Source organism: Suillus paluster, assembly GCF_016628075.1.
Source record: "Suillus paluster strain FC165 chromosome Unknown EDB91scaffold_157, whole genome shotgun sequence".
Lineage (NCBI taxonomy): Eukaryota > Fungi > Basidiomycota > Agaricomycetes > Boletales > Suillaceae > Suillus > Suillus paluster.
The window spans coordinates 14046-38561 of NW_024537717.1; the positions used below are offsets into that span (position 1 = coordinate 14046).

At 46.9% G+C, this 24516-nt stretch overlaps 8 protein-coding genes across 8 annotated transcripts; 4 read left to right on the forward strand and 4 right to left on the reverse strand.

Moving 5' to 3' along the window:
• Window positions 1-1353: 1353 nt before the first annotated feature.
• On the forward strand, window positions 1354-2251 carry EDB91DRAFT_1087954 (uncharacterized protein; the record flags this gene model as incomplete). Its single annotated transcript, XM_041316319.1, has 4 exons — window positions 1354-1567; window positions 1623-1831; window positions 1887-2057; window positions 2111-2251. The coding sequence occupies 4 exons, from the start codon at window positions 1354-1356 to the stop codon at window positions 2249-2251; spliced, it is 735 nt and encodes a 244-aa protein (XP_041169857.1).
• Window positions 2252-3639: 1388 nt separating this feature from the next.
• EDB91DRAFT_1255822 (uncharacterized protein) lies at window positions 3640-5000 on the reverse strand (the record flags this gene model as incomplete). The annotated part of the gene is made up of 4 exons (XM_041324043.1): window positions 3640-3849; window positions 3897-4193; window positions 4247-4317; window positions 4820-5000. 4 exons carry the CDS (start codon window positions 4998-5000, stop codon window positions 3640-3642), a joined length of 759 nt encoding a protein of 252 aa, XP_041169858.1.
• An 829-nt stretch (window positions 5001-5829) lies between these two features.
• Window positions 5830-8271, reverse strand: EDB91DRAFT_1255823 (uncharacterized protein; the record flags this gene model as incomplete). Its single annotated transcript, XM_041324044.1, has 6 exons — window positions 5830-6967; window positions 7005-7039; window positions 7086-7329; window positions 7381-7559; window positions 7616-7990; window positions 8059-8271. 6 exons carry the CDS (start codon window positions 8269-8271, stop codon window positions 5830-5832), a joined length of 2184 nt encoding a protein of 727 aa, XP_041169859.1.
• A 554-nt stretch (window positions 8272-8825) lies between these two features.
• On the forward strand, window positions 8826-9905 carry EDB91DRAFT_1255824 (uncharacterized protein; the record flags this gene model as incomplete). Its single annotated transcript, XM_041324045.1, has 2 exons — window positions 8826-9004; window positions 9455-9905. 2 exons carry the CDS (start codon window positions 8826-8828, stop codon window positions 9903-9905), a joined length of 630 nt encoding a protein of 209 aa, XP_041169860.1.
• Window positions 9906-15531: 5626 nt separating this feature from the next.
• Window positions 15532-16878, forward strand: EDB91DRAFT_1255828 (uncharacterized protein; the record flags this gene model as incomplete). Its single annotated transcript, XM_041324046.1, has 5 exons — window positions 15532-15950; window positions 16006-16109; window positions 16165-16193; window positions 16221-16338; window positions 16391-16878. 5 exons carry the CDS (start codon window positions 15532-15534, stop codon window positions 16876-16878), a joined length of 1158 nt encoding a protein of 385 aa, XP_041169861.1.
• Window positions 16879-17770: 892 nt separating this feature from the next.
• Window positions 17771-18515, reverse strand: EDB91DRAFT_1255829 (uncharacterized protein; the record flags this gene model as incomplete). The annotated part of the gene is made up of 5 exons (XM_041324047.1): window positions 17771-17862; window positions 17915-18025; window positions 18076-18231; window positions 18282-18365; window positions 18419-18515. The coding sequence occupies 5 exons, from the start codon at window positions 18513-18515 to the stop codon at window positions 17771-17773; spliced, it is 540 nt and encodes a 179-aa protein (XP_041169862.1).
• Window positions 18516-18721: 206 nt separating this feature from the next.
• EDB91DRAFT_1087959 (uncharacterized protein) lies at window positions 18722-21246 on the forward strand (the record flags this gene model as incomplete). Its single annotated transcript, XM_041316320.1, has 8 exons — window positions 18722-18859; window positions 18910-19440; window positions 19488-19580; window positions 19632-19850; window positions 19902-20058; window positions 20158-20295; window positions 20344-20936; window positions 21016-21246. The coding sequence occupies 8 exons, from the start codon at window positions 18722-18724 to the stop codon at window positions 21244-21246; spliced, it is 2100 nt and encodes a 699-aa protein (XP_041169863.1).
• A 2330-nt stretch (window positions 21247-23576) lies between these two features.
• EDB91DRAFT_1063679 (uncharacterized protein) lies at window positions 23577-23771 on the reverse strand (the record flags this gene model as incomplete). The annotated part of the gene is made up of 1 exon (XM_041314629.1): window positions 23577-23771. A coding segment is annotated over one exon (195 nt), but the record flags the coding sequence as incomplete, so codon positions are not given.
• Window positions 23772-24516: the final 745 nt, after the last annotated feature.

Sequence of the window (24516 nt, forward strand, 5' to 3'; positions counted from 1 at the left end):
TGGGCCCAGATATATATCATATTAGACGGGTGGGCCGACGAATTAAGATTATTTTGTAGACGGGTGGGCCAACATATTGGTATTATTTTGTAGACAGGTGGGCCGAGGGAGTGGTGAAATATTTATTATATATATGGGTGGGCCGAGGGAGCGGTAAAATATTTATTATATATATGGGTGGGCCGAAGGTCGTCATATATTGCATAGACGGGTAGGCCGATGTGGGGGTATATAATATAGACGGGTGGGCCAAGAGAGCAATTTATTAGATATTATATAGATGGGTGGGCCGAGGTAGTTGGATATCACATATACGGGTGGGCCCAGATACATATCATATAGACATATGGGCCAAGGTGGTAGTATATTATATAGACGTATGGGCCGAGGTAGTAGTATATTATATAGACGGGTGGGCTGAGATGGTTGATATCATATCCATGGGCCAGGTAACATCTATCGAGTTCCAGGTAACGTCTATTGATGTCCAGGTAACTAATATCGAGTTCCGGGTATTTCATAAATTGAACAAATCATGAAGTACCGAGTACCGAGTTCCGGGCACTGAGTTCTGGGCATCGAGTTTAATTGTTATCATATACATGGGTGGGCCCAGACACATCATGTTGACGGGTGGGCCGAGCCGAGGGTGTTGTATGATATACACGGGTGGGCCCAGATGTATATGATGTTGACGGGTGGACCAAGGTTATTATATGATATAGACAGGTGGGACTATCGAGTGCCAAGTGCCAAGCTCCGACTACTGAAATTTTAATGAACCGAGCATCATGTACCGAGTTCCGGGACCCGGGTCTCGACACTCGAACATTTGATATCTAGCACCCTTCCAATTATCTGGTATTTCATTGACATACTAACATTGCAATGAATGATAATCCATCATAGAAAGGTCAGTTTCAACTACCGAAATTTGACTGAACCAAGCATCATGTACTGAGTTCTGGGACCCAGGTCTCGACACTCAAATATTTGATATCTAGCACCCTTCCAATGATCTGGTATTTCATTGACATACTAACATTGCAATGAATGATAATCCGTCTTTGAAAGCTAAGTTCCAACTACCAAAATTTGAATGAACCAACCATCATGTACCGAGTTCTGGGATCTGGGAGTCCTGGGTCCCGGGTCCCGACACTCAAATATTTGATATCTAGCACCCTTCCCATTATCCGGTATTTCATTGACATATTAGTATAGCAATGAAATGATAATCCATCTTTGAAAGCTAAAATCAAGGTTCCCTATCTGATCCACCCTATCTCCACCACCTTTAAAGTCTGTGGACATCCAGCATTGACCATCTGATTTCTCAAGATCAACACCATCATGAATGTGTCTTCCACCTCTGATATTGAAATAACCTTCTGGCGCACTTGGGCCTTGACAGTCACTCATGAGGCATGTGAATATACTGAACAGAAATTCATTGCTGAGAAAACAGGAGGAGACCCAGTCATACCTTCTCCTAAGCTAGACACCAATCTGGTGATGGCTTGTGATCGATTGGTGGATTGCCTCATAAAGGCATATAACAATCCCAGTGGGTCTTCCCGCAGATTTGGACAGTCCATTTGATGATTCAAATTGCTTCACAGTTCGGATGCAGATTGATATTGCGAGATACAGCAAAATGATCTCCCCGAAGGACACTGGACATAATGAAGAAAGAGAGGTGAGGTTGCTTGAGAGGTGTCCTCCTGGCCATGAAGGTACAAAGTTGGTCGACATACCCGTGACAGTTCTCGATGCTACTGGCGCCATCATTGTGTGGTACCTCCCGGATGCCCTGACGGAAACCACCCAGGTGGGTAATATATTTTGTTACTCGATGGATATGGAATATGAAATGGGAACTCCAGAAGGAAATTCTGGCAGCCTCCAATTTGCTCAGTCTGAGCCTTGCAAAAAGTGTAAAGGTTGATGGGAGTTGGCGGACTAATCAGGATTGGTTCAAACCAAGCTCGGAAAATGATGGCATATCTCCTGGATGCATCAATCTATCTCCGGCTTGGTTTCAACAGGGGCACGAGGTGGGATCTCATGAGATGGTGGTTTCCGATAGTTACACTGACCAATCCAGTAGAATCTGTTGGACCTGGTGGTATCTGCCTCATTGAAGGGACCATTCTCCGAGAATATTCTCAAAGCCATTGCCAGGCCGGCAGCCATCGCATCAGCCACACTCAGGGTGATGCATCCTGAGCAGTACTGGGCTGGGATATGAGCCTTTTTAAGCCTCGGACAATCAGCCGAAAGCAAGAATCTTCTGAGGATGTCAGAGACCCTCCAGTACTGGGCATCTGTGTTTAACACCCTCACCGTCATTTCCAATTGGCAAACCCCCAACCATCGAGACCACATATCCATTCCTGAATGCTTCAATATTCTCACCACCATGGGTAGTTATTCAAATGCTTGCATGAGTATGCCAAGTCTTCAGCTGGAGTTCATGTACGAGCCCGGCTGTATGATCGTGTTTTCAGGAAGGATCGTAAGACATGGGGTTCATGAAGTGGAAGGGGATAGAATTGCTTGGGCATGGTACATGAGGGATTCTGTTCATATTTATGCTGGGATTCCCTCATGTGGATGGGCTAGGATGGATCACGTACATACTCCATCCTGGCAAGGATAGAACAGGCACATAGCTTAGTACCCATGTGATAGTACCTACTGTCAAATACCAATTACCAATGTTCGAGTGCCAATAATCAAGCATCAAACAGGCAAATGTTCGACATTTGATACCCGAACCTCGGTACTCCACTCCTGGAACTTGGCATTCGGCACTAAACACCCGGAAGCCGGTAATCGGTATACGGTGTTTGGTACTCAACACCCAGACATCGGCACTCGGAGCTCGGTATTTGGTACTCAGTACAGTGATTTGTCCAATTTACAAAATGTGTATTCCAGGTTTCAGTACTCAGCACTCGGTACTCGAGGCCTGGAACTCGGAGCTCGGTAGTCAATGCCCGGCACTCGGCATTCGGCACCCGGATTGCACACCCAGAAGTTGGTAATCGGTATACGGTGTTCGGTACTCAACGCCCAGAACCCAGAACCCGGAGCTCGGTACTCGGTACTCAGTACTCGGGACTCAGTACAGTGATTTGTCCAATTTACAAAATGTGTATGCCGGGTTTCGGTACTCGACACTCGGTACTCAAGGCCCGGAACTCAGAGCTCGGTAGTCAATGCCCGGCACTCAGCATTCAGCACCCAGATCACACACCTGGAAGTCGGTACTCAACACCCAGAACCCGGAACCCGGAGCTCGGTACTCAGTACTCAATACTGTTCAGTGGTCAGTACTCGACACCTGGCACTTGATGCCCGGACCTCAATGGTCGATACCTGGAACTCAATGGTCAATGCTCAGTACCCGGAACTTGATACACTGAACTTGATACCCAGACATTGATACTCGGCATTCGGTATTCGGTGTTTGGTGTTCAGTGTTTGGTACTTGACACCCGGACCTTAGTTATGTTAGTTCCTAACCTTGGTGCTTCATGCCTGGTACGCAGAACGTGATACCCAGAACTCGACATTGAGTCAAAGATCTGTACAAATACGTCTAAAGGGCATGAACATTTGATACACTAACATTTAATAGGGATCATCCCCTCTGGCTCTCTTCAACCGGGCTAGGGTGTCAGTGTACATATCAATCTCCACCATCTTATCACGGATGCCCTCCTGATGGTCCTGAATCAACGACACCAGGCGTTCCCTAATCCACTTCAGTCCCACCAGTGATGGAGCCGGGGTGCCGTCCAGCTGCTCTGGAAGGATGAAACCATTGTCCTCAACGCCGCTCTAGATCGGATTAGTGATCTATCAAGGAAGTTGGGTATAATGCTTACTAGCCAATGCTGGTAGTGAAAGTGACAGGAATCTATTACCCGATCCCATTGCCATGGTTGGTTAGGGATTGTAGTGTCCCCCATCCACCATGGAGTATCATAGGAGGATACAATCCAGGAGGGTTCTCCGTGATCCCGGACCAGACGAAACTCAGATAAGTGGGATGAAAAGATGTGGTCTGGAACTGCGTTCCATGTGAGCTGAGGAAACAAGTGAAGAATATGAGCGATCGGGGGTGGCATAACCGAAATTATGTTCCTTGCAGCTGAGTACTGCAGAATTGGTGTCACAAAAGTCTGTTAGCAATCTCAGCATATTCCCCACCACAGTCATCTGTCTGATGGCTTACAGTGATCTCCCATTGGATTCTGGCTTTAAAGTACATTATCCGAGCCAAAGGAACATTGTTCTCAGCAGCCTCTGTCTGTTACGAACTCAGTTGGTTCCACACTAGATACCCGCAAGGAGTACCGATCTAGTGTTGCGTCGAGTTTCAAGGTAAGGCTACTAGACGGAAGTCTAGTAGAAGATAGTGTAAATGTGATAAAAGCGATGAGGCTTATTATCTAGCTTTCGTGCTATCCCTCTGTCCTGAGGCTTGGAGCGTGATACTGAGTAGATTCAAGTTAAGGACTACTACAGCATACGGAGTCCTTTATATACGAAAAGCAGAAGATACTGGTTGAACGGTAAGGGTCAAGGGTAGTACCGACAATGCGGTAAGGGCATAGGGTACGAATCAGAGATAACGGATAAACCAGATAAGTGGTGCGAGAATGATCAGCCAATATGGATAAGCCAAGTGAACGGTAAGATAGAAGTCGCTTTAGCGACGGATAATGGAAATGAAAGGATAGGCAAAAGAGAATAAGCTAGTCCAAGGGGTTTACGTAACGTCCCTGTAACACTGTCTGATATTGACTGATACAGGCTTGAACGCGCGATGCAGCCATTGCCAATGTAACTGCAATATCTGCAAGACTCATTGTGGGGGGTTTATATTCATTGCTGGAATCCTCAGTGGCAGAAGTAGATGCAGGAGGTGCAAAAGTGGATGCAGGAGGTGCAAAAGTGGATTCGGGAGGTGAATTTAAATCAGACATGGGCAATGCAGGAGTAGGACACTAGCAATGATAATGATGGTTTTTTCAGATGGGATCCACTGATGGATTGATAAAATAATTCAAACTCCGACATGGGCTGACCTGGCCCCTTGCTGAGACTCAATTGTTGGGATTGAATCATATATCAGCAGAACATATTCATAATTCATTCATCTCAGGCATCTATTAACATGCTCTGCAGGTCTTGAAACGCTGCCTGAGCATCCTGCACCAGTAATGAATACATTTGGGATTGCCTTCCGGAGTAGCAAGCATGACCCGGAAGGCATTTCACCAATGATTCCCTCATCCAGTCGCCCCATTGCGTTGATTTCCACAAGAAGAAATTACACGTCCAATCCATCTCCAATTCCACCAATATCAGTTCTTCCTTCCATCAATCCCATAGTGCCTTTGCCCGAAGCCAATGAACTCGGTAAACTTCATGCGGGTCTGGTCAGATCGCAGGCATTTGTCAAGCAAGCTGGAACTCACATTCCTCATTCCACGAGTGATCTGGACCCCCCAAATCTACTTCGATAGACCAGAACCAAGCGAGAGACTCATTTCGCTGACCTCAGGCATTAGGATCGCCGACGGCCGTGCTGATTTTGAGCTGCTCCTGAAGCAGGGGTTTATATTTTTCCAGCTGGTCTTGGCCCGGCTCAAGTTTCATCATTTGCTTCCTTGTCTTGGTATATATGCTGGCATGGAGGGACATCGCCTGCTGCACTGATGTCACCTGGGACCAAGCTTGGGTTTTCCATGCTCGAGATTTGGCTTGCCTGACTGTTGTTCGGAAGAGTATTGCCTTGTTGCACAAGTGAATTCAGAGGTTGTGAAGGGCATCATTGGCCTGTCCTTCACGAAGCGACAACTCCAGCGGAATCAGATCCTCTGCCATACAACGTTTGGATCGATCTACCCCGAGGTTTGATGGCAATGGGATGACAGTGAGCTCAGGGGAGTTTGTCCATGTATCGGACTTCCTGATGAAATCCTCTGGGTCATCATCGAGATCATTGAGAATGTCTATATTCAAATCGTCAGGGTCGTCATCTGCATCAAATCCCTCTCCCAGATGCGTCAGAGCAGTCTGAGTGAATGCATCTATCTGGCCTTGTAGATGATCGCGTTGCTGGGCGATGTCTAATCTCTGAGTCTCGGTAGTTCTTTTTCCTATTCTTCGGACCTCGATGTGCAATGCAATTTGAGCCTCTTCAATTGCCAGGCCCATTGATATCCATGTTGCCACAGATCTGCGAGAGGGTGCTGCATGATGGGCATTACCCTCCTGCAGCAGTCTAAGCTCTATCTCCTTTTTGCTCGGTGCTGGGTTCAAAATGAATTCAGACTTCGATCGAGACAGAGTGATCTCACCCTTCTTGATATTAATCTCATATATATCCATTGCAGCTGGATCTTGTATTCTGTTGGACTGAGCGATCCTCTCACTTGCTAACCAGTCTGTCTTTAAGTTGGCTGGTGTGGCTTCATCAAGTCTGTCGAAAGCCTTTCCACTTTCGGCAATGCCAGTCTTCGCCTGCTTGTATTTCCGGCAAAGGGTCCTCTTCATGCGGATCATCTTGCAAAAGTTGGAATCGTTCATCTGGAAATCAAGACATTCCTTCCGATGCAGGGAAGACATTCCCCAAGCAGCAGGAGAAATCAGGTTGAGACATGCCCATAGGGTCTCCATGATCTCTCCATTAATGTGACCAATGCCTTCAATGAAATTCAACGCATATCTGACATAGCAGCTATCCTGATGTCTGTGGATGTGCCACAGCCTGATTCCAGGAATGACAGTCAATTCCGGAACCATTGTCAGAAATCGGCCTCGATCCACCCGAACATGCAAGTGCTTGTTGTATTGACAGTTGATGTCATAGAAGGTGACAGCCCTTGTAATCCCATCCATGTTGTGCTGGGCAGCCTCACAAAGTGCGTAGTCCATGTTCATTTGTCTGCAAACGATGCATGGTCAACTCAGGAATGTTGAACGGCGTGTCTGGCTTGCCTTTCGCCTTTCTGGAAATCTACCATCGAGTGAGGGACAAAGCAACCGTGTCGGCCACAGGCTACTCTCCCGATGCCGGTGGACTCCAGCTTGTGCCGAGCTGCATTTGCTTGATTGACAGCCCAATGATTGTTGCAGCTCGATTTTTCCACAGTGTCAGCAGCCTCTTCAAGATGCTTTTGATACCTTTCCTTTCCCACCATAAACCCCAACCCATCGGAGAGCCATACTTCATCATATGGCTTGATGGGATGCAGGTGTTCGGCTTTGAAATTTCCGTCCATCACAAATGACCGGGTGTATTTCCAGCTTGGAGTTTTTAATATCACCAACGTAGATTCGGTAACAAAAGAGACTCACACATCAAGTGATTCATCCCCTGACAAGGATATGTTAATCCCGGGCTGAGGACATGCCGGGCAGAATAATGCGAGATCTCTGGCATTCGGGTTGTCGGAACTATGCCTGAAGCCATGCCATTTCATAGACTTTAACTGCCTCCACTGTCGAGCGACTCTCATAAGCTCTCTGTATTGGTCCTTGCAATGTGCTTTGTCAATATAATGTGCTTCAGATGATGTAGATATGGTATTACCGGAACGAGGTGGGGAAACATGCTCGAGGTCATTCGCCGAAGCTTGCTGTAATAGTTCATCGCTGAGGTGCCACATTCGAGGTTGTCCAACAGAAAATCATCTAGCACTCTGAAGGTGAACACGGTCTTTGGCTTGTTAAATGATGCAGGGTAAAAGCCATGTCGAAACATTTGAATGTCTGGACTCATGGCATCAGGACAATCACAGCATCGAACCTCAAGGCGATGGACTCCTGACTTGTCAATGATGACCATTGTATTTTCCTTGGGCTGGAACTCGGGTCCTGACACAGATGGTAGATCTTCAGGTTCAAAGTGGTCTTCTTGTTCATCTTCGTCAAACAAATCCCACCTATCTGTGACTACCGGACATGGCTTGCCATCATGACCGAGGTATATGACGAGTCCAACATGAGCCAGACAACTTTGCTCAAAGAATTGACCATTCCATTGACTGATCCAGTGGAAAGGATTGCAACGATGTTGACTCCGGCAACCGCCTGTGCAATAGAGAGGCTCCCCAAGAGAATCTTGACATTTGAAGACCCCATCCTGATCGCAGATGACGCATCTCCTATCTTCTGGTGGAGCTTCTCAATCCAGGAGGTGATGGAAATATGATTCCTGCCTTGGCAACCATTACCTGAGGTAGTCATTCTGACTCTGCATTTTTTAATACTTAGCTTTTGTTCGAAAGACATTCCAACATTTTACATGAACTTGCCATTGTTTTTGGGAGTTGCAAGGGCTCAAATGACCCTTGGTCTTGCTCGTAAGTATCTTCAGGAAAGTCTTCCCAAGGAGGTGGGGCCTGAACAGGTTCAAGTGTCGGTGATTCCAGGGGAGAGTTAGGCATGGACCTGTAGGCATGTCGACTCGTGCTGGCAAGTGGGACCTTGACCCATGTCTTCCTACCTTTGCTGCCCCTTGCTTCTACCCTGTGGGATTTCTGCAATAGGGTGCAACGACCTATCTTCATTTTATTTTTTAATGTTGCAAGGAAAGCATTAGCTCAGGAAGGTCAAACGAATTGTTATTCCATCATTGTATTATGCAGTTTGGTTGGCTCATTACCAATTCATTTCCATGAATGGTGTTGCATCTGTTATAGGTAGATTAACCAACTGTTAGGCTTTGATCAAAGTTGAACTTGCGACCATTATTCCTTCCACTTTGCTTATCCTCAGCCCATTCTGCAATCTTATTCACCATGGCAAGATCAGGTCATTCCACTCAGTTGACTTCTAGAAGACACAGAACACATCAACCACAGTCACAGAAGCTCACGGAAAATGAAATTTCAGAGCTGAAGAACTACCTTCCTGAGTGGACTTCTGCAAAAAGGAGCGAGAAACGGGGAGTTTTCAATGCCATAGCTCGAGCAGCCAGGTTATTTGCTCCTTGTTATGGCTGTGCTTATCTTGCTTCTTTTTCCCTTGATCCACGCCTTCTTAGCATGTCTCTTATCATGCTATATTTAGTTCGGTATTACTCAGACACCTCATTGCTTACGCATGTGCTTACTGATACATACCTATTATTACATCACACCCTGTACCCTCTGTACTATATAAACCCTGGCTAGGTGACGCTGATTCTTCAGCTTAACCTACGCTGGTTTTCCTCTGAAACATCTGACTTGATTCTAAGTTACCTCTTCGGTACTTAGCTTTGACTTGACTTTGGATGTTCTTAAGACTGTTGTCTTGAATGTATCGACAGACCTTTGGTCTTATTGATTATTGTTTGCCTGTGTTATACTTCGGCATAACAAAAGGTTAAGCTCTATCACAAGACGACGCTACCCTAGTAGTCGTCACGATATATCGTGGCTTATAGGGAACAACGACAATACTCCTCGGAGTCTGAACACGAAGACGAACATTTCTCTGAACCAGGTTCTCCTATCCAACAGGACAACGAATACATAGCAGGATACGGACCAGATCAACCAGGACCATCGAACCCACCACCACCACCACCTAGATCCCCGACTCCACCTCCACCATCTGCACCTAGACCACCACCTAAGAAAATGGGTGAACTCAACTTGAATAGACCACCCAACTTTGATGGGTCGCAGAAACAGGCCAAAGCCTGGTGGACAACTGTCTCCACATATATTACCGTGAACAAAGACGTCTACGACAACCACGAAAAATGCATTGCATTCGCAACGTCATTCATGACTAAAGGACACGCTCAACAATGGGCCACAGGATGGATCAATAGGAAACACGATACCGCTACCCCTATGGGGAAATGGGACGAATTCATCAAAGAATTCTAAGCGGTGTTTTACCCTAAGAACGACACACTTACTGCCGTCAACATGTTGATGAGAGCGAAACAGACTTCCACCATCTCGGCATACATTGCCTATTTCAAACGAATCTCGGCAGAAGCCCAATGCATAGACGCAGATGTCAAAACAACGTGTTTCAGACAAGGACTCAAGAAAGAAGTCCAAGAAGCAATCCTCACTAGAGAGAAAATGCCTGCGGATATCAAAGAGTGGGTCGAAGCAGCAAGGGAATACGAATCCAGGAGACTCTTAATAAACTCCGGAGGGGGCTTCTCAAAGAAGAATGACCCATATGCAATGGACATAGACAAGGTCGATATTGACGAAGAAGAAGCGACTCCAGTTCGCAACACTCGACTTTCTCGGTCTGAACAAGACAGACATCGCAAATCGGGACTCTGCTTCAAGTGTGGAAAGAAAGGGCTTATGAAGGATTGCCCCAACCATAGAGACTCCGCTCCCGGTTGGCAAAAGCCGGCCGGATGACCAGTCCGTGAGACTAAGATCAAACAAGACGATCAAGACGCAGAGTATCAAGAATTCCTCGCTTGGAAAGCCTGGAAGGTGTCGAAAGTACCTTCTTCTTCTAAGAAGGATTTCTAAATGGGGAGACTGGACCGGCGTCGGAAACCCCTAGTACATCTATCGGACTCATTGTATCTTCTGTAGGCAATTCGAATTCCATGCACATTCCTATTTCGATCGAATCCTGCAAGTCCAATAAAACCGCCAAGGCTGCTGCCCTAATCGATTCGGGCGCTGCCGGAACATTCATTGACTGGAAATACGTACGAAAGAACAATTTCTCAACTCACAATCTCTCTTCACAAATCGAAGTCCGGAACGTGGATGGAACGAAGAATAAAGCAGGAACCATTAACAAAGCCTGCAATCTTTTCTTCTCAGCAGGAGGCCGAACTATGTTCGCCACCTTCCTTATCACCTCTCTTGGAGGCGAAGATATCATCCTCGGACTTCCTTGGCTCAAGAACAAAAATCCAACTATTGATTGGGCTAAAAGCGAAATCTCGCTAGAAGAAGACCCAGTTATGATCCAAACCCTCATCTCCGATAGAACCAAACATGCTTCTATGCAACCAAGAATAGAAGAAATAGAAGATGAAGAAGCATACACATCCTCGGAAGGAATTTCCGAGGAACAACCGGAACTTCTACCAGAAGAAGAAGAAGAAGACGAAAAAGAAATAATAGAAGAACTACAAGACGACAAAGTTCTTATCGCTTACGTCAAAGGAGAAGAATTCGTGGGAGTATACGAGAAAATCAACTTTGACTCACCACTCACCCAAGAACACATTCCCACTACCTTCTCTTTCGTATCCCGAACAAACAGAATTTCTAAAGTCCCCAACTCCGCTCGATTCATGTTCTCCCCTCTCCCAGTACGAAAGGCTGCCAATGTCACTTAACAATTAGCATAAGAAGCATACACTAAGGAAAAGCCGAAGACATTTGAAGAACTTGTACCTGAAGTATTCCATATGTACAAGGACATCTTTGACAAAGCAGCCATGGATACATTGCCACCGTCTCGACCCTTTGACCATAAAATAAAACTAAAAACTGATTTCGAACCACGCTCTTGCAAAATCTATCCCCTATCCGCACCGGAAGAAAAAGCGATGAATGAATTCATAGACGAACATCTGGCGAAAGGAACCATTGTACCGTCGCAGTCTCCTCAAGCATCTCCTTTCTTCTTTGTAGGAAAGAAAGATGGATCCCTTCGACCATGTCAAGACTATCGAAGACTTAACAATGCGACCGTAAAAGATGCCTATCCTCTTCCCTGCATTCCCGACCTCATCGACAAACTGAAAGGCGCGACAATCTTCACAAAAATGGACGTTCGCGCAGGATACAACAACATCAGAATTCACGGTCCAGATAGATAGAAAGCCGCATTCAAAACGTCAAGAGGACTCTTCGAACCTACGGTCATGTTCTTCGGTCTATGCAATGCTCCTGCAACGTTTCAAGCAATGATGAACGACATCTTCTCTGATATGATAGACAAAGGTTGGATGGTCATTTATATGGACAATATCTTAATCTTCTCCAAAGACCTTGAATCCCACCATCAGTGAACAATGCGAGTATTGCAACGACTTCGCGATCATCAGCTATCCCTTAAACCTGAAAAATGTGTCTTTGACACCACTGAAGTTGAATACCTTGGTCTCCTCATCCGTCCTGGACAGATTTGCATGGATAAAGTCAAACTCGACGGAGTAGTCAAATGGGAACAACCAACGACTGTCAAACATGTTCGATCATTCCTGGGATTCACCAACTTCTACCGTCGTTTCATTGCCGATTATTCAACCATCGCTCGACCACTTATTGACCTTACAAAGAAAGACTCCATCTTTGATTGGTCACTGGCTTGCGATAAAGCATTCACTGACCTGAAGAACCGATTCCTCTCCGCCCCTGTACTTTCCATCCCTGATAAAGATACCCCGTTCACTATTGCAGTAGACACATCTCTCTATGCCACAGGCGGAGTACTCCTTCAAAAGGACTCCAATGGTGACTGGCACCCTTGTTCTTACCTCTCACAAACCTTTTCCCCTGCAGAACAGAACTACCAGATCTTTGATCGAGAACTGTTAGCCATCATACGAGCCTTGGAGGCTTGGCGTCATTACCTTGAAGGTTCCCCATTCCCAGTTCTTGTTATGACCGACCATAAGAACTTAACCTACTTCCGCCAAGCCCAACAACTTAATCATTGACAAGCTCGTTGGCTCCTATTCCTTTCCCGATTCGATCTCCAACTTCAACATGTACCAGGCAAAGACCTTTCCGTTCCTGATTCCCTCTCCCGCAGACCTGATCACATTCCCGCTGATGCTAAAGACAATTCTGATGTCACTGTCCTACCGGATGGACTATTCATCAACCTCATTGATAGCACTATGCATGAAAAACTCCGCATTTCGTCTTCGATTGACCCTGTAGTTCAGCAAACTATCAACGCCCTTTCGAATCCCACCCTGCCCCTCCCTATAAAAACCACACTTTCTGATTGGACCTTCTCTGATGCTATTCTCACTTTCAAAGGTCGCAATTACGTTCCTCCTGGTCCGCTACGAAAGGAACTCATTTCCTTGCATCACGACTCCCCCACTGCTGGCCACCCTGGTCGTTTTAAAACCCAAGAAATCCTCTCTTGTGACTATTGGTGGCCTGGTCTTCCCACTTTCGTTCGCAAGTACGTCGAAGGATGTGCTGTTTGCCAGCAGAATAAGGTCAATACCCACCCGACAGCACCACCACTTTGTCCTATTCCTGCCCCCACTTCTTCCCGCCCCTTTGCTCAGTGCTCGGTCGACCTCATCGTTGACCTTCCTCCATCTAATGGCTTTGACTCTATCATGGTCATGGTAGACCATGGGCTTACGAAGGGGGTGGTGCTCACACCTTGCAACAAGACGATCGATGCAGAAGGAGTCGCCGATGTATTCTTCAATCGCGTCTATACATGCTTTGGACTTTATGACAAGATCATCTCTGACAGAGGACCTCAATTCGCAGCCAAGTTCGCACAAGAATTAGGAAGACTTCTCAGATACAAAATCGCGCTCTCCACCGCTTTCCATCCTCAAACTGATGGAGAAACAGAACGAGTAAATCAAGAACTAGAAGTATATCTTCGCATCTTCTGTGCAAACAACCAAACCTCGTGGTCAGAAAAACTTCCCATGGCAGAATTTGTACACAATTCCTGACATCACTCCGCACGAAACACTTCTCCCTTCTATCTCATGATGGGATACCACCCTCAAGCGTTACCATTGGCTACTGAGAAATCGGATCTCCCAGCCATCGAAGCAAGAATATCAGAACTCCAGAAGGCTCGAGAAGAAGCTCTATCTTCACATGAACTCGCTAGACAAACCATGAGGCAAAGAATCACTCGATCGTTCACACCCTTTAAGAAAGGCGACAAGGTTTGGCTAGAAGCAAAGAACCTTCATCTCAATTACCCCAATAGGAAATTAGCACCCAAGAGAGAAGGACCCTTCACTATCTCAGAAGTCCTCGGACCAGTCACATACCGCCTAAAACTTCCAAGCCAATGGCGTGTCCACCTGGTATTCCACGCAGCACTTCTAACCCCTTATCGCGAAAATGAAGAACACGGTCCTAATTTCCCGTCACCACCTCCTGACCTAATTGACGGAGAAGAAGAACACGAGGTAGAAGCTATCCTTGGACATAAAGGAACTCTCTCACGACGACGCTTCCTTGTCAAATGGAAAGGTTACCCATCGGCCGATAATGAATGGTTGTCGGAGTCTGATTTAGCCAACTCCGCTGAAATCTTGAACAGATATAAGCAGGCACATCGACTCATTCCTCTCTCAACTCAAACCATCATCACTAAACCATTCAGACCATGCCCTCTACCGGTGGACGTAACTACATCTCCTCCAACAACGAGGATATAAACCTCGTTATCACGCACAACAGCGCCCTGAACGTTCCTATCCCAAATCTCAGATTCCCTGTCTTCTCCCCACGTCCTCACTATATGACTATTAGTCAAAGAAATTCCCCAGAACCCCCACGTCCGACGTCTCCTATGCCAGACTCTAGAGTGTCGTCCCCATACCAAATATTTAACGAACCCGTTATCCCTACTTTTATCGACACTCCCGCCAGCCCCACTATGATCAGAACCTGTGAGTGTGTTGCAGCTCGTCGACGAGCAGCTCCTTGGAAAGTAGCGACTGACCCCTACTTGTCCGATCTCGAAGATCGTAGACTTCGTCATAGGATTATGCTGTCATCCAAACTTTTCAAGAACCCCATTAAAGACACCATTGACACTGAGCCTGCGCTCAATGCCCTCTATGACCTCTATTGCCTTGGAGATCGTCTCAAAAACACCTTGGAAAGGCACAATGCCGAGTACAGAGAAGAAGAACTCTTCTCCCTCGACTATAGCATTCAAGACATCAAGGAGAGGCTTCAACAATTGACGTTGATCCTTATGGAGGAAAGAGGTTTCTTTGAGGCCCTTGACGGGCTTGGAGGAACCGAAGATGAGCAGCGTCATGGTCTTGAGTGAAAGTCTGGGACTTTCCACGTAAGAAGGGGGTGATGTTATGGCTGTGCTTATCTTGCTTCTTTTTCCCTTGATCCATGCCTTCTTAGCATGTCTCTTATCATGCTATATTTAGTTCGGTATTACTCAGACACCTCATTGCTTACGCATGTGCTTACTGATACATACCTATTATTACATCACACCCTGTACCCTCTGTACTATATAAACCCTGGCTAGGTGACGCTGATTCTTCAGCTTAACATACACTGGTTTTCCTCTGAAACATCTGACTTGATTCTAAGTTACTTCTTCGGTACTTAGCTTTGACTTGACTTTGGACATTCTTAAGACTGTTGTCTTGAACGTATCGACAGACCTTTGGTCTTATTGATTATTGTTTGCCTGTGTTATACTTTGGCGTAACACTCCTAAGGTCGACCAAGGACAATGGAAAAAGAGGAAGCAGGTGATACATCCTTGTTGTGTTGAAAAACTCGATTTTTCATGTCTGATTCTTCCTCTGCCTCTTAGATGTATAAAACTTGGTTGTTCAACAACAAGAAAAAGAAGGAAAGGAAGGACATGATTAAGTATGGGAGGAAATGGATGCCTAGGCAGGTGATCTATCAGCAGAACAGAGAGGAAGTGCTAAAGAGGATCAAGGTCAAGTTCGGGGCAAAGCCAGAAGGTCAAGACATGTTCAAGCATTATCAAGCTGTGGTGAAGAAGGTCATGGCTGATTTGTCCAAGGATGAGTTGGAGAAGGCAAAAGAAACCGCCAAAGAATGGTCCAACAACTTTCCTCCTCCTGAGACACAGGCGCAAGTCGCCCGTAAGAAGGGACCTGTATATATGGAGCACTTTATGAACGAGATGTGGAGACAATGCAGGATGAGAGTGTTTGTGTTGTCGGCTTGGAAGAATGAACACGGAGAGGTGCTGTTCGGGATGTCAGTGAATTTTATCTGTCATCGCAGATATTTGGTCTCAACTTATTTCACATAGGCACGATGACAATGAGGCATTAGGGGATGGGGACAGCTTCATGAAGACTAAGGACTGGGAGGACATAGAGCCAGTTTGGCAGGAGTACGCGCAGGAACAGTTCGGTGAGTGTTCCCGCTGTGGAGACGAGAATGATTTCATTGATCATCGGGATCATAGGTGGCGAGGCACGGGATGGAGGGCGACAGGTGAAGGGAGGATGAAAAATAATGAAGAAACCGGTGTTCAATCTGGAATTGGATGGGGATGGGATGCCATTGCTTCCGGACATCACGGAAACAAAACTGGAGGAGAAGAAGGCCATAGTGAGGGCTTTTCTTACAAAGCACTATAGTGAGTCTGGCTTTGTAACTTCCTAAGAGAATCTCTTTAATGTAGGGTACAGGGATCTGTTCTGGGATTGACAAGGCCGTTGTGCCGTGGAGTGCCATCATACAAAGTCAGGATGACTTTGTGGCCAGACAATATCTTCCGGAGGATGTAAACTTGAAGGAGCCTTCCAAGTTGCAAAATTGGGATACCACCGCCTTGCTCAATTTCTGGTATGCTCGTCAGAAAACGGGTGAAGGTCCGACGTTCCTGTTCAAGGCATGGAGGAACAAAGAAGGCGACATGGTAGATTCCGTTGTATCTGAGAAATCACCTCCTCGTCTGAAGCGTAAGAGGGTGATGATCCAGAGACCTCGGGATTCATCAACCGAATCCGAGAGTGAGGCTGAGGGCCCTGGCGATGTTGAACATGAAGTTCCACTGCCAGCCCTGAAGAGCTTCCAGGGGAAGAAAGATGCGATTGAGGCACTGGCGAGAACAACTCAGAGTAAGTCAGTGCAACAACCATCTGACAGAGTTACTAGAGCAAGGGGCAAAAAGTAATGTACATGTACCATTGTCTCATATGTCACTATCAATGTTATTCAATCGGTATTCAATTTACATGTGATGTTAATGTGGTCAAAGATTCTGTGGTTCACCGAGTAATTTGAACAAATGACCATGTACCAAGTTCCGGGCAAAGAATACCGAGTTCCGGGTCCAAATACCGAGTTCCGGGTATCGATTACCGAGGTCCAGGCATTGAGGTCCAGGCAGGTACTTGATTCAGGGAACTCGGTATTTGTTACCCAGAACTCGGAACTCAGAACTCGGCACTCGATGCCTGGACCTCAATTCCTGGACCTCAATACCCAGAATGCGATATTTGGTGTTGGGTACTCTATGCCTGGAACTTGATACCTGGAACTCTTGATCCGGGCAGAGAATACTGAGTTCCAGGTCCAAATACCAAGTTCCGTGTATCAATTACTGAGGTTCAGGCATTGAGGTCCGGGCAGGTACTTGATTCAGGGAACTCAGTATTTGTTACCCGGAACTTGGAACTTGGAACTCAGCACTCGATGCCCGGACCTCAATACCCAGAACGCGATATTTGGTGTTGGGTACTCTATGCCTGGAAATTGATACCCGGAACTCTTGATAGATTACTTATTCTACATGGCAGTAATGTAATACCTCTGTGTTCCAGTAATTTACATGTGATGTGACTATGTTATCGAAGATTCGGTATTTTACTGAGTTGGTACTTTACATGTGATGGTATCGAAAATTCAGAAGTTTAGTTTTGGTTTCATTCTTCACACTGACAAATCATGGAATCTACCACCTTAAGCATTTCGATGCTTGCCTGTTCAGCTCTTCTCAGCCTCTGTAGCTCAGCATCAGCCCTCCGGAGCTTGTCAGATGTATCCGCCCAAGCGATTCAAAATGGTCACTCGGCCTCAATGAGTAGTGGTATGGAAGGGGCCGGAAGACCTCCATTAACTTGTTTGTAGCTGCTGAGTCTATCTTGAAGGGATTGCACTGAAATGAAAATAAGAAAAATGATAGATATAGTAGTATACCAGATACTCACATCCGGAGTGTTCAAATGACCCTATTGGCCAGAACTCACGAACCATCACACGCAAATCTTCATTTGTGACCTCTGGATGTGCTGGATCGCATTCGGCTGGTCTCTCATTCGCTTGCGAGATAAATTAAGTTTCAATTGAAAAATGTGTAGAATTTACTTACATGACATTGAAACTTCAGATGCGACCAGAGACTCACACCATGCATAGACAGAGCCCGGCTCATCATCACAATCAATCAGATCCTCATCAGGCCCAAGGTACAAGTCTGGGTCGATGTACTGAACCGGTTGATCGTATTGAGCCGGAGGTAATTGATCTGTACGAGTTTAGTGAGCATGCCTGGTAATATCCAAGTGATAAATGTACTGGGGATTGCAGCCAACACGCCCAGACCACTGGACGACATGGAATCATCTTCTATGTCATCATCTGGCCCAAGGTATAAATCATCTATGGCATGTAAGATAAAAACATAGATAAGGCATAGTACAAATAGATCTTACCTGTTGATGTCCTGGACTGTGTTGAATCATCTACGTCCATTGAATAATACTCGGTCGCTGGAGGATCATTAAATCTGACTGTTGGATGTGAATTCATCTTGTGAGGGACGGAAGTACCGATAATTGATTGTATACTTGAAGTTCAACTGAAGTCCGGCAATTTCCAAAAGTTGAACCATTGCCAAACAAAGCCAAACAAATCAACAAAGTTTTACATGGCCATTCAACTGCCTGTTTTCCCTCTGAAACTTCATCAATTTCACATCTGATTCAAAGATTTACACATCTTTCTCATCATTCAACATGTCCACTGCAGCTGAAACCTCTTTTGCCGAACTTAAGGCAATCACTAGGCAGATTGTTGACATTGTCCACGCGGCTCGGCTCCTCCCACCTGGCAACAGCCACTTGGCTCTGAAAGCACAAGTCACTGAACTGGTGGTATGTTGTTTTTCCTTTTTTTCTTTTCGTTTTCTCTAATGACCGGGCAGGCTAAGGCCGTCTGGGACCATGAGGCTTCACCTTGCATTCCGGGCATAGTCTTGTCCTGCTCCAAGGAGTTACTTCGCGTTTGGCAGTTGTCCCCCCAGGATTTGCCCAACTGGCACAGCATCGGCCATAATGATCTTCGCCTCCAGAGGCACAGCTGGCGCCACAAGGTCTCCGCATGGGAGGCTTTAGGCGACCGGACATTCGATCTTCCGGTCGATGCCCCCAAATCCCCTGACACTGTCACGGTCGACCTTCCCTCCCCACCTGCCGTTGCTGGCAGCATTGCTGGCCCATCGTCTGGCACTATCAATGAGTCCCGGGAGAAGCATAAGGATAAGGGTAAGGGTAAGGTGTTAGATGCTGACACGGAGCCTGAGGCGGACAGGAGTAGGAAGAGGAAATCGCCCCTGATTTCGGGACCCTCCTCCCAACCGCCGAAATCTGCGATGAAGAGTCGCAAGAGGGCAAAGTCAGCTCGGGTTGTGAAGTCAGCCGAGTTTGTGGAGTCCAAGGACGAACCTGTGGACAAGGTATGTCATTCCGTTTGTTGTTTTTGTTGTCACTCATTATTTTGCAGCCGGCTGCCCAAGAAGGGCCGGTCGTCTTAGTTCATCGTCTCACCTCAGTCTCGCCCCGGATCCCCAAGAAGAGACCTTTCAGCCCTGCGAAGGTATGTCTAATTTATGCCCGCATCACTCCTGGTCATCTGTAACGTTGTCAGGTAATTGCCAGAAGGTGTGCGGACGTCGCCGGGCAGACCGACTCGACGTCCAACACCCCCGTGGTCACCCCGGTGGTGGCACCAACTGTCATCAATGGCCCTGCTGGAAGCCCTCTGGAGGTCGTCGAGCACTCGGACTCGGCGTCCAATACCCCTGTGGTCACCCCGGACGTGGCACCAACTGTCATCGATCCAGATGACATTCTCATTCCCGGACCGGTGAGTACTTTGAAAATTCATTGGGCATCCTTCAACTAACTGAACAAACAGAACAACCCATGCTGGGCTTGCAACAATGTGGAGTTGCCCTGCACGACCCGGTTCAACAAGAGGACTGGGAAAGGCCTTCTCTCCTGTGTTTTCTGCAACACAAAGAAGGTAAAGTGTTTTTCCGTCACCCTCGGAAGTCCACCAAAACGGTCGCAGGGTAAGTCGACCACCCGGAAGGCCAGGTCCTGGACACCTTCCAAAGCTCTGTCCACCTCCCAACCAAAGGCCTGGACCCGCAGCCAATCTCATGGTGTAGCTGGAGCTACTGGCGCCAGTGCTGCCAGAACTGCCAGTGGGTCTGCTGTGACCGTGCCTAAGACGCGCAGTCGCAGCAAGACAATAACTGCTGTCAAGGCACCCGCCCCACCACCTACACCCTCACCTGCACCAGCTCGTAAGTCTTTTGAATTTCTCATCATCATCTTATCTTATTCCTTTGTAGCAATTGCATCTTCGAGTGCCCATGTGCCTTGTGCGGCTCTCGACGTCCCTATGCCGGACCTCCATTCCATGGCAAGAAGTATTCGCGATAGTGCCGAATGCATCAAGGCTCTCGAGGATCTTGTTGCCGAGCAGGGCAGCCATATTGATACCCTCAGCAGGCTCCATGAGAGCCTTCGACACCAAACCATGGAACCCCATCCCTCATTTCCCCTTCCCACCACTCCAGCAATTGCAACGTCTTTGTTGCTTGATCAATCTGTCGCTGGAACAATGTCACCCTCCCAATCCGCACTCCCTCCTCTCATCGATATTTCAATTGCAGTGGAGCCCACACCCTCGAAAATTGAGGATCCCTCTGCTATCGAGGGTCTTTCATTTGAGCCGAGCCAAGTTCAACCAGCCCCGGACCCATCACCTACTCCCTCAACTGCCGGAGCAATTTTGGTGCCGGATGATCCACGCAACCTTGTCCCGGAATACGATTCTGGTGATGAGATGGATGTTGAGGTGAAGGTTGAAGTTGAAGGTGGTGATGAGGGTCATCTGGTCAAGGTTGAAGGTGAAGATGATGATGAGGGTCATCTGGGCGAGGTTGAAATGTCTACATAATTTGGTAGTTAGATTTCTGTAAATGTTCTTGAAATGCATTGTACCTCTGCTATACCCAAAGAATGAAATCGAGTTCCGGGTAACTAATACTGACGTCCGGGTAACTAATACTGACATCTGGGTAACTCATGCCGACGTCTGGGTAACTGATATCGACATCCGGGTAACATCCATCAACGTCCGGGCAACTGGTATCAAGTTCCGGGCATCGAGCACCAAGTTCCGGGTAGCTAATACCGACATCTGGGTAACTGATATCAAGTTCCGGGGATGTCTTAAATTGGACAAATGACCGAGTACTGAGTTCCAGGCATCGATTACCGAGTTCCAGGCATCGAGTTCCGAGTTCCGGGCACTGAGTTCCGGGCATCGAGCACTGAAACACGAAACTAAAATCCAACATTGTGTGAAGTACTGAGTTCCGAGTTCCGGGCATTGAGTGCCAAGTACTGAGTTCCGAGGTCTGGGCATCGAGCTCCGAGTTCTGGGCACCGAGTTCCAGGCATCAAGTTCCGAGTTCTGGGCATCGAGCACCGAAATACAACTTGGTGCCCAGAACTCGGAGCTCGATGCCCAGACCTCGGAACTCAGTACTTGGCACTCGATGCCTGGAACTCAGAACTCAGTACTTCACACAATGTTGGATTTTAGTTTTGTGTTTCAGTGCTCAATGCCCGGAACTCGGTGCCTGGAACTCGGAACTCGATGCCTGGAACTCGGTGCCCAGAACTCGGAGCTCGATGCCCAGACCTCGGAACTCGGTACTTGGCACTCGATGCCCGGAACTTGGAACTCAGTACTTCACACAATGTTGGATTTTAGTTTTGTGTTTCAGTGCTCGATGCCCGGAACTCAGTGCCCGGAACTTGGAACTCGATGCCTGGAACTCGGTGCCTGGAACTCGGAACTCGATGCCTGGAACTCGGTAATCGATGCCTGGAACTCGGTACTCGGTCATTTGTCCAATTTAAGACATCCCTGGAACTCAATATCAGTTACCCGGATGTCAATATCAGTTACCCGGATGTCAATATCAGTTACCCGGACGTCGATGGATGTTACCCGGACATCGGTGTCAGTTACCCAGACATCAGGATTAGTTACCCGGAACTTGGTACTCGGTATTAGGTACTTGATGATTTGTCTAATTTACGAAATGTTGTATTCAGGCTTTCGTGTTTCTCATTTCGGTGGTCGATGATAGGTGTATGCACTCATACAGTGGGTGACAAAACCAGATGATATTCCACATCCATCCGACCCATCCTAGACCCATCTGTGGGTATCCGTCTCCCATCCGATGCTTGCCCATGCACACATGGGCAATCCATCACTTGCATGCGTGGTCGGATGCAAGTGCATGCGCTCAGATACGTAATAAGGTGCATCAGATTGTTTCAGAATGTTTCAGGTGTACATGTAATAGTGAGTGCGTTTGATACAAGTCATGGACTCATAGGCGATACGCATGGTCGGTTAGCAAGCGGGTTTTTGCCCATATATTAGAGGTGCTTTGGTACATACTTTCCCTCAGTCGTTTCTATCACCTCCTTTGGCAGCGGCTGAGGTATGTCTTCACTTACATTCATTTATACCACAGTGTAGCTAATCTAGAGTAGTGCGGATTCCATCCGCTTTACTTAGGTGAATACAGTCATTTCTATCGCCTCCTTTGGCAGCAGCTGAGTGCGGATTCCATCTGCTTTACTTAGGTGTATCCGCGGACCCGATCCGCATCGCTTAGGGTACTAACGGATTCCATCCGCTTCACTCAAAGTTTTGTCAGTGGGTATGTACTGGTGCCTACATCAGCACACTGATTAGTATGTTATCCAACTATCTCAGCCCACTGATGTTTATAACACTCATTCTTCTGGGCCCACCCGTCTATATGATATCAACCATCTCGGCCCACCCGTCTATATAATATACTACTACCTCGGCCCATACATCTATATAATATACTACCACCTCAGCCCATATGTCTATATGATACGTATCTGGGCCCACCCGTATATGTGATATCCAACTACCTCGGCCCACCCGTCTATATAATATCTAATAAATCGCTCTCTTGGCCCACCCGTTTATATGATAACAATTACCTCGGCCCACCCATCTACATGATATACCCCTAAGTCGGCCCACCCGTCTACACAATATACTACTACCTCGGCCCACCTGTCTATGTAATATGCCCTACGCCGGCCCACCCATCTATATAATATACTACTACCTCGGCCCACCCATCTATATCATATATAATAAACTGCTCCTCCGGCCTACCCATCTATATAACATACTACTACCTCGGCCCACCAGTCTATGTAATATACCCTACGTCGGCCCACCTGTCTATATCATATATAATAAACTGCTCCTCCGGCCCACCTGTTTATATAATAATACCACTACATCGGCCCACCCGTCTATATAATATACATCTCTCTTCAGCCCACCTGTCTATAATATACATGTCCATCCTACTCTACATATTACCTAGATGGGCCCACCCATATTCATCGGTAATAATATCCCTCCCGGCCCATCCATTAACATCGAGGATATCTTCATCATCGGCCCATGGTCCGCTGGCCCGTGTTATACAGGATATTATGCACATCAGTTGCCTCGTATAATACAGAGTTTGTCACTGAAGGGGCTCGTATCAAGATATCTCCTCACCCCCCGTGTTTTGTGTTTACAGTTTGTTGCTGCACATTGGAACAAGTGGCATCGGCGGCCATTGATGTACTCGATGGTAGGGGTGGACCTGAAGAATGCATAAATGGGTGCTGTCCAGTCTTTCGAAAGTCGTCCTGTCAACCTTCAGCATCGTATAATACAGCACCCAGGACTAGATTCACTTATTTCACTGTCTTCGTCCTCAGCCACCAACTCTTCTTCACTGTCCTCCACCTCTTCCACAGCCTCCATTGTTACATCTCCATCGGCATTGAGACTGCCCCCAACATGACTCGGTTCATCATCATCATCATCGTCATTGGAGTCTTGAACTGTTGCCCTTTGTGAAAATCCTCCAGTGGAGGATAGCGTTGAAGCTCTAGATGCAGAGGTAGAGACTTTGCGAGTTGCTATGGATTTCTTGTGAGATCGCAAGAGGGTTTGCATAGATGTTTTGTATGCTTGACTTTGCCAGGAGCTTTATTCTTAGCTTTTGTGGTACCTGCCATGGTAAAGGTTGAACAAAGACGTGATTTAATTGCCTTATTATAAATTGAGTTTTATTACTAACAGATACATGGGTACATAGCTGCGGGTACAGGTTTCTCACGGGTTCAAATTCCTGTACCCCTACCCATACCTGTGGAAAAACCAGTGAAAAACCCATGGGTTACCCATACCCCTGCAGAAAACTACTCACTTGGTGGCCTCCCAGTGGGTCCTACCAGGGTTGCACATGAACTGCGACAGGGTGGCAATGGCGAATGCTATGTCAGGTCGCGTGCTGGTGGCTGCGTACATGAGGGATCCAATGGCTTGTTGGTAAGGTACATTGTGCATTGCCTCTAGCTGTGCTGGGAGACTGATCGATAGATAG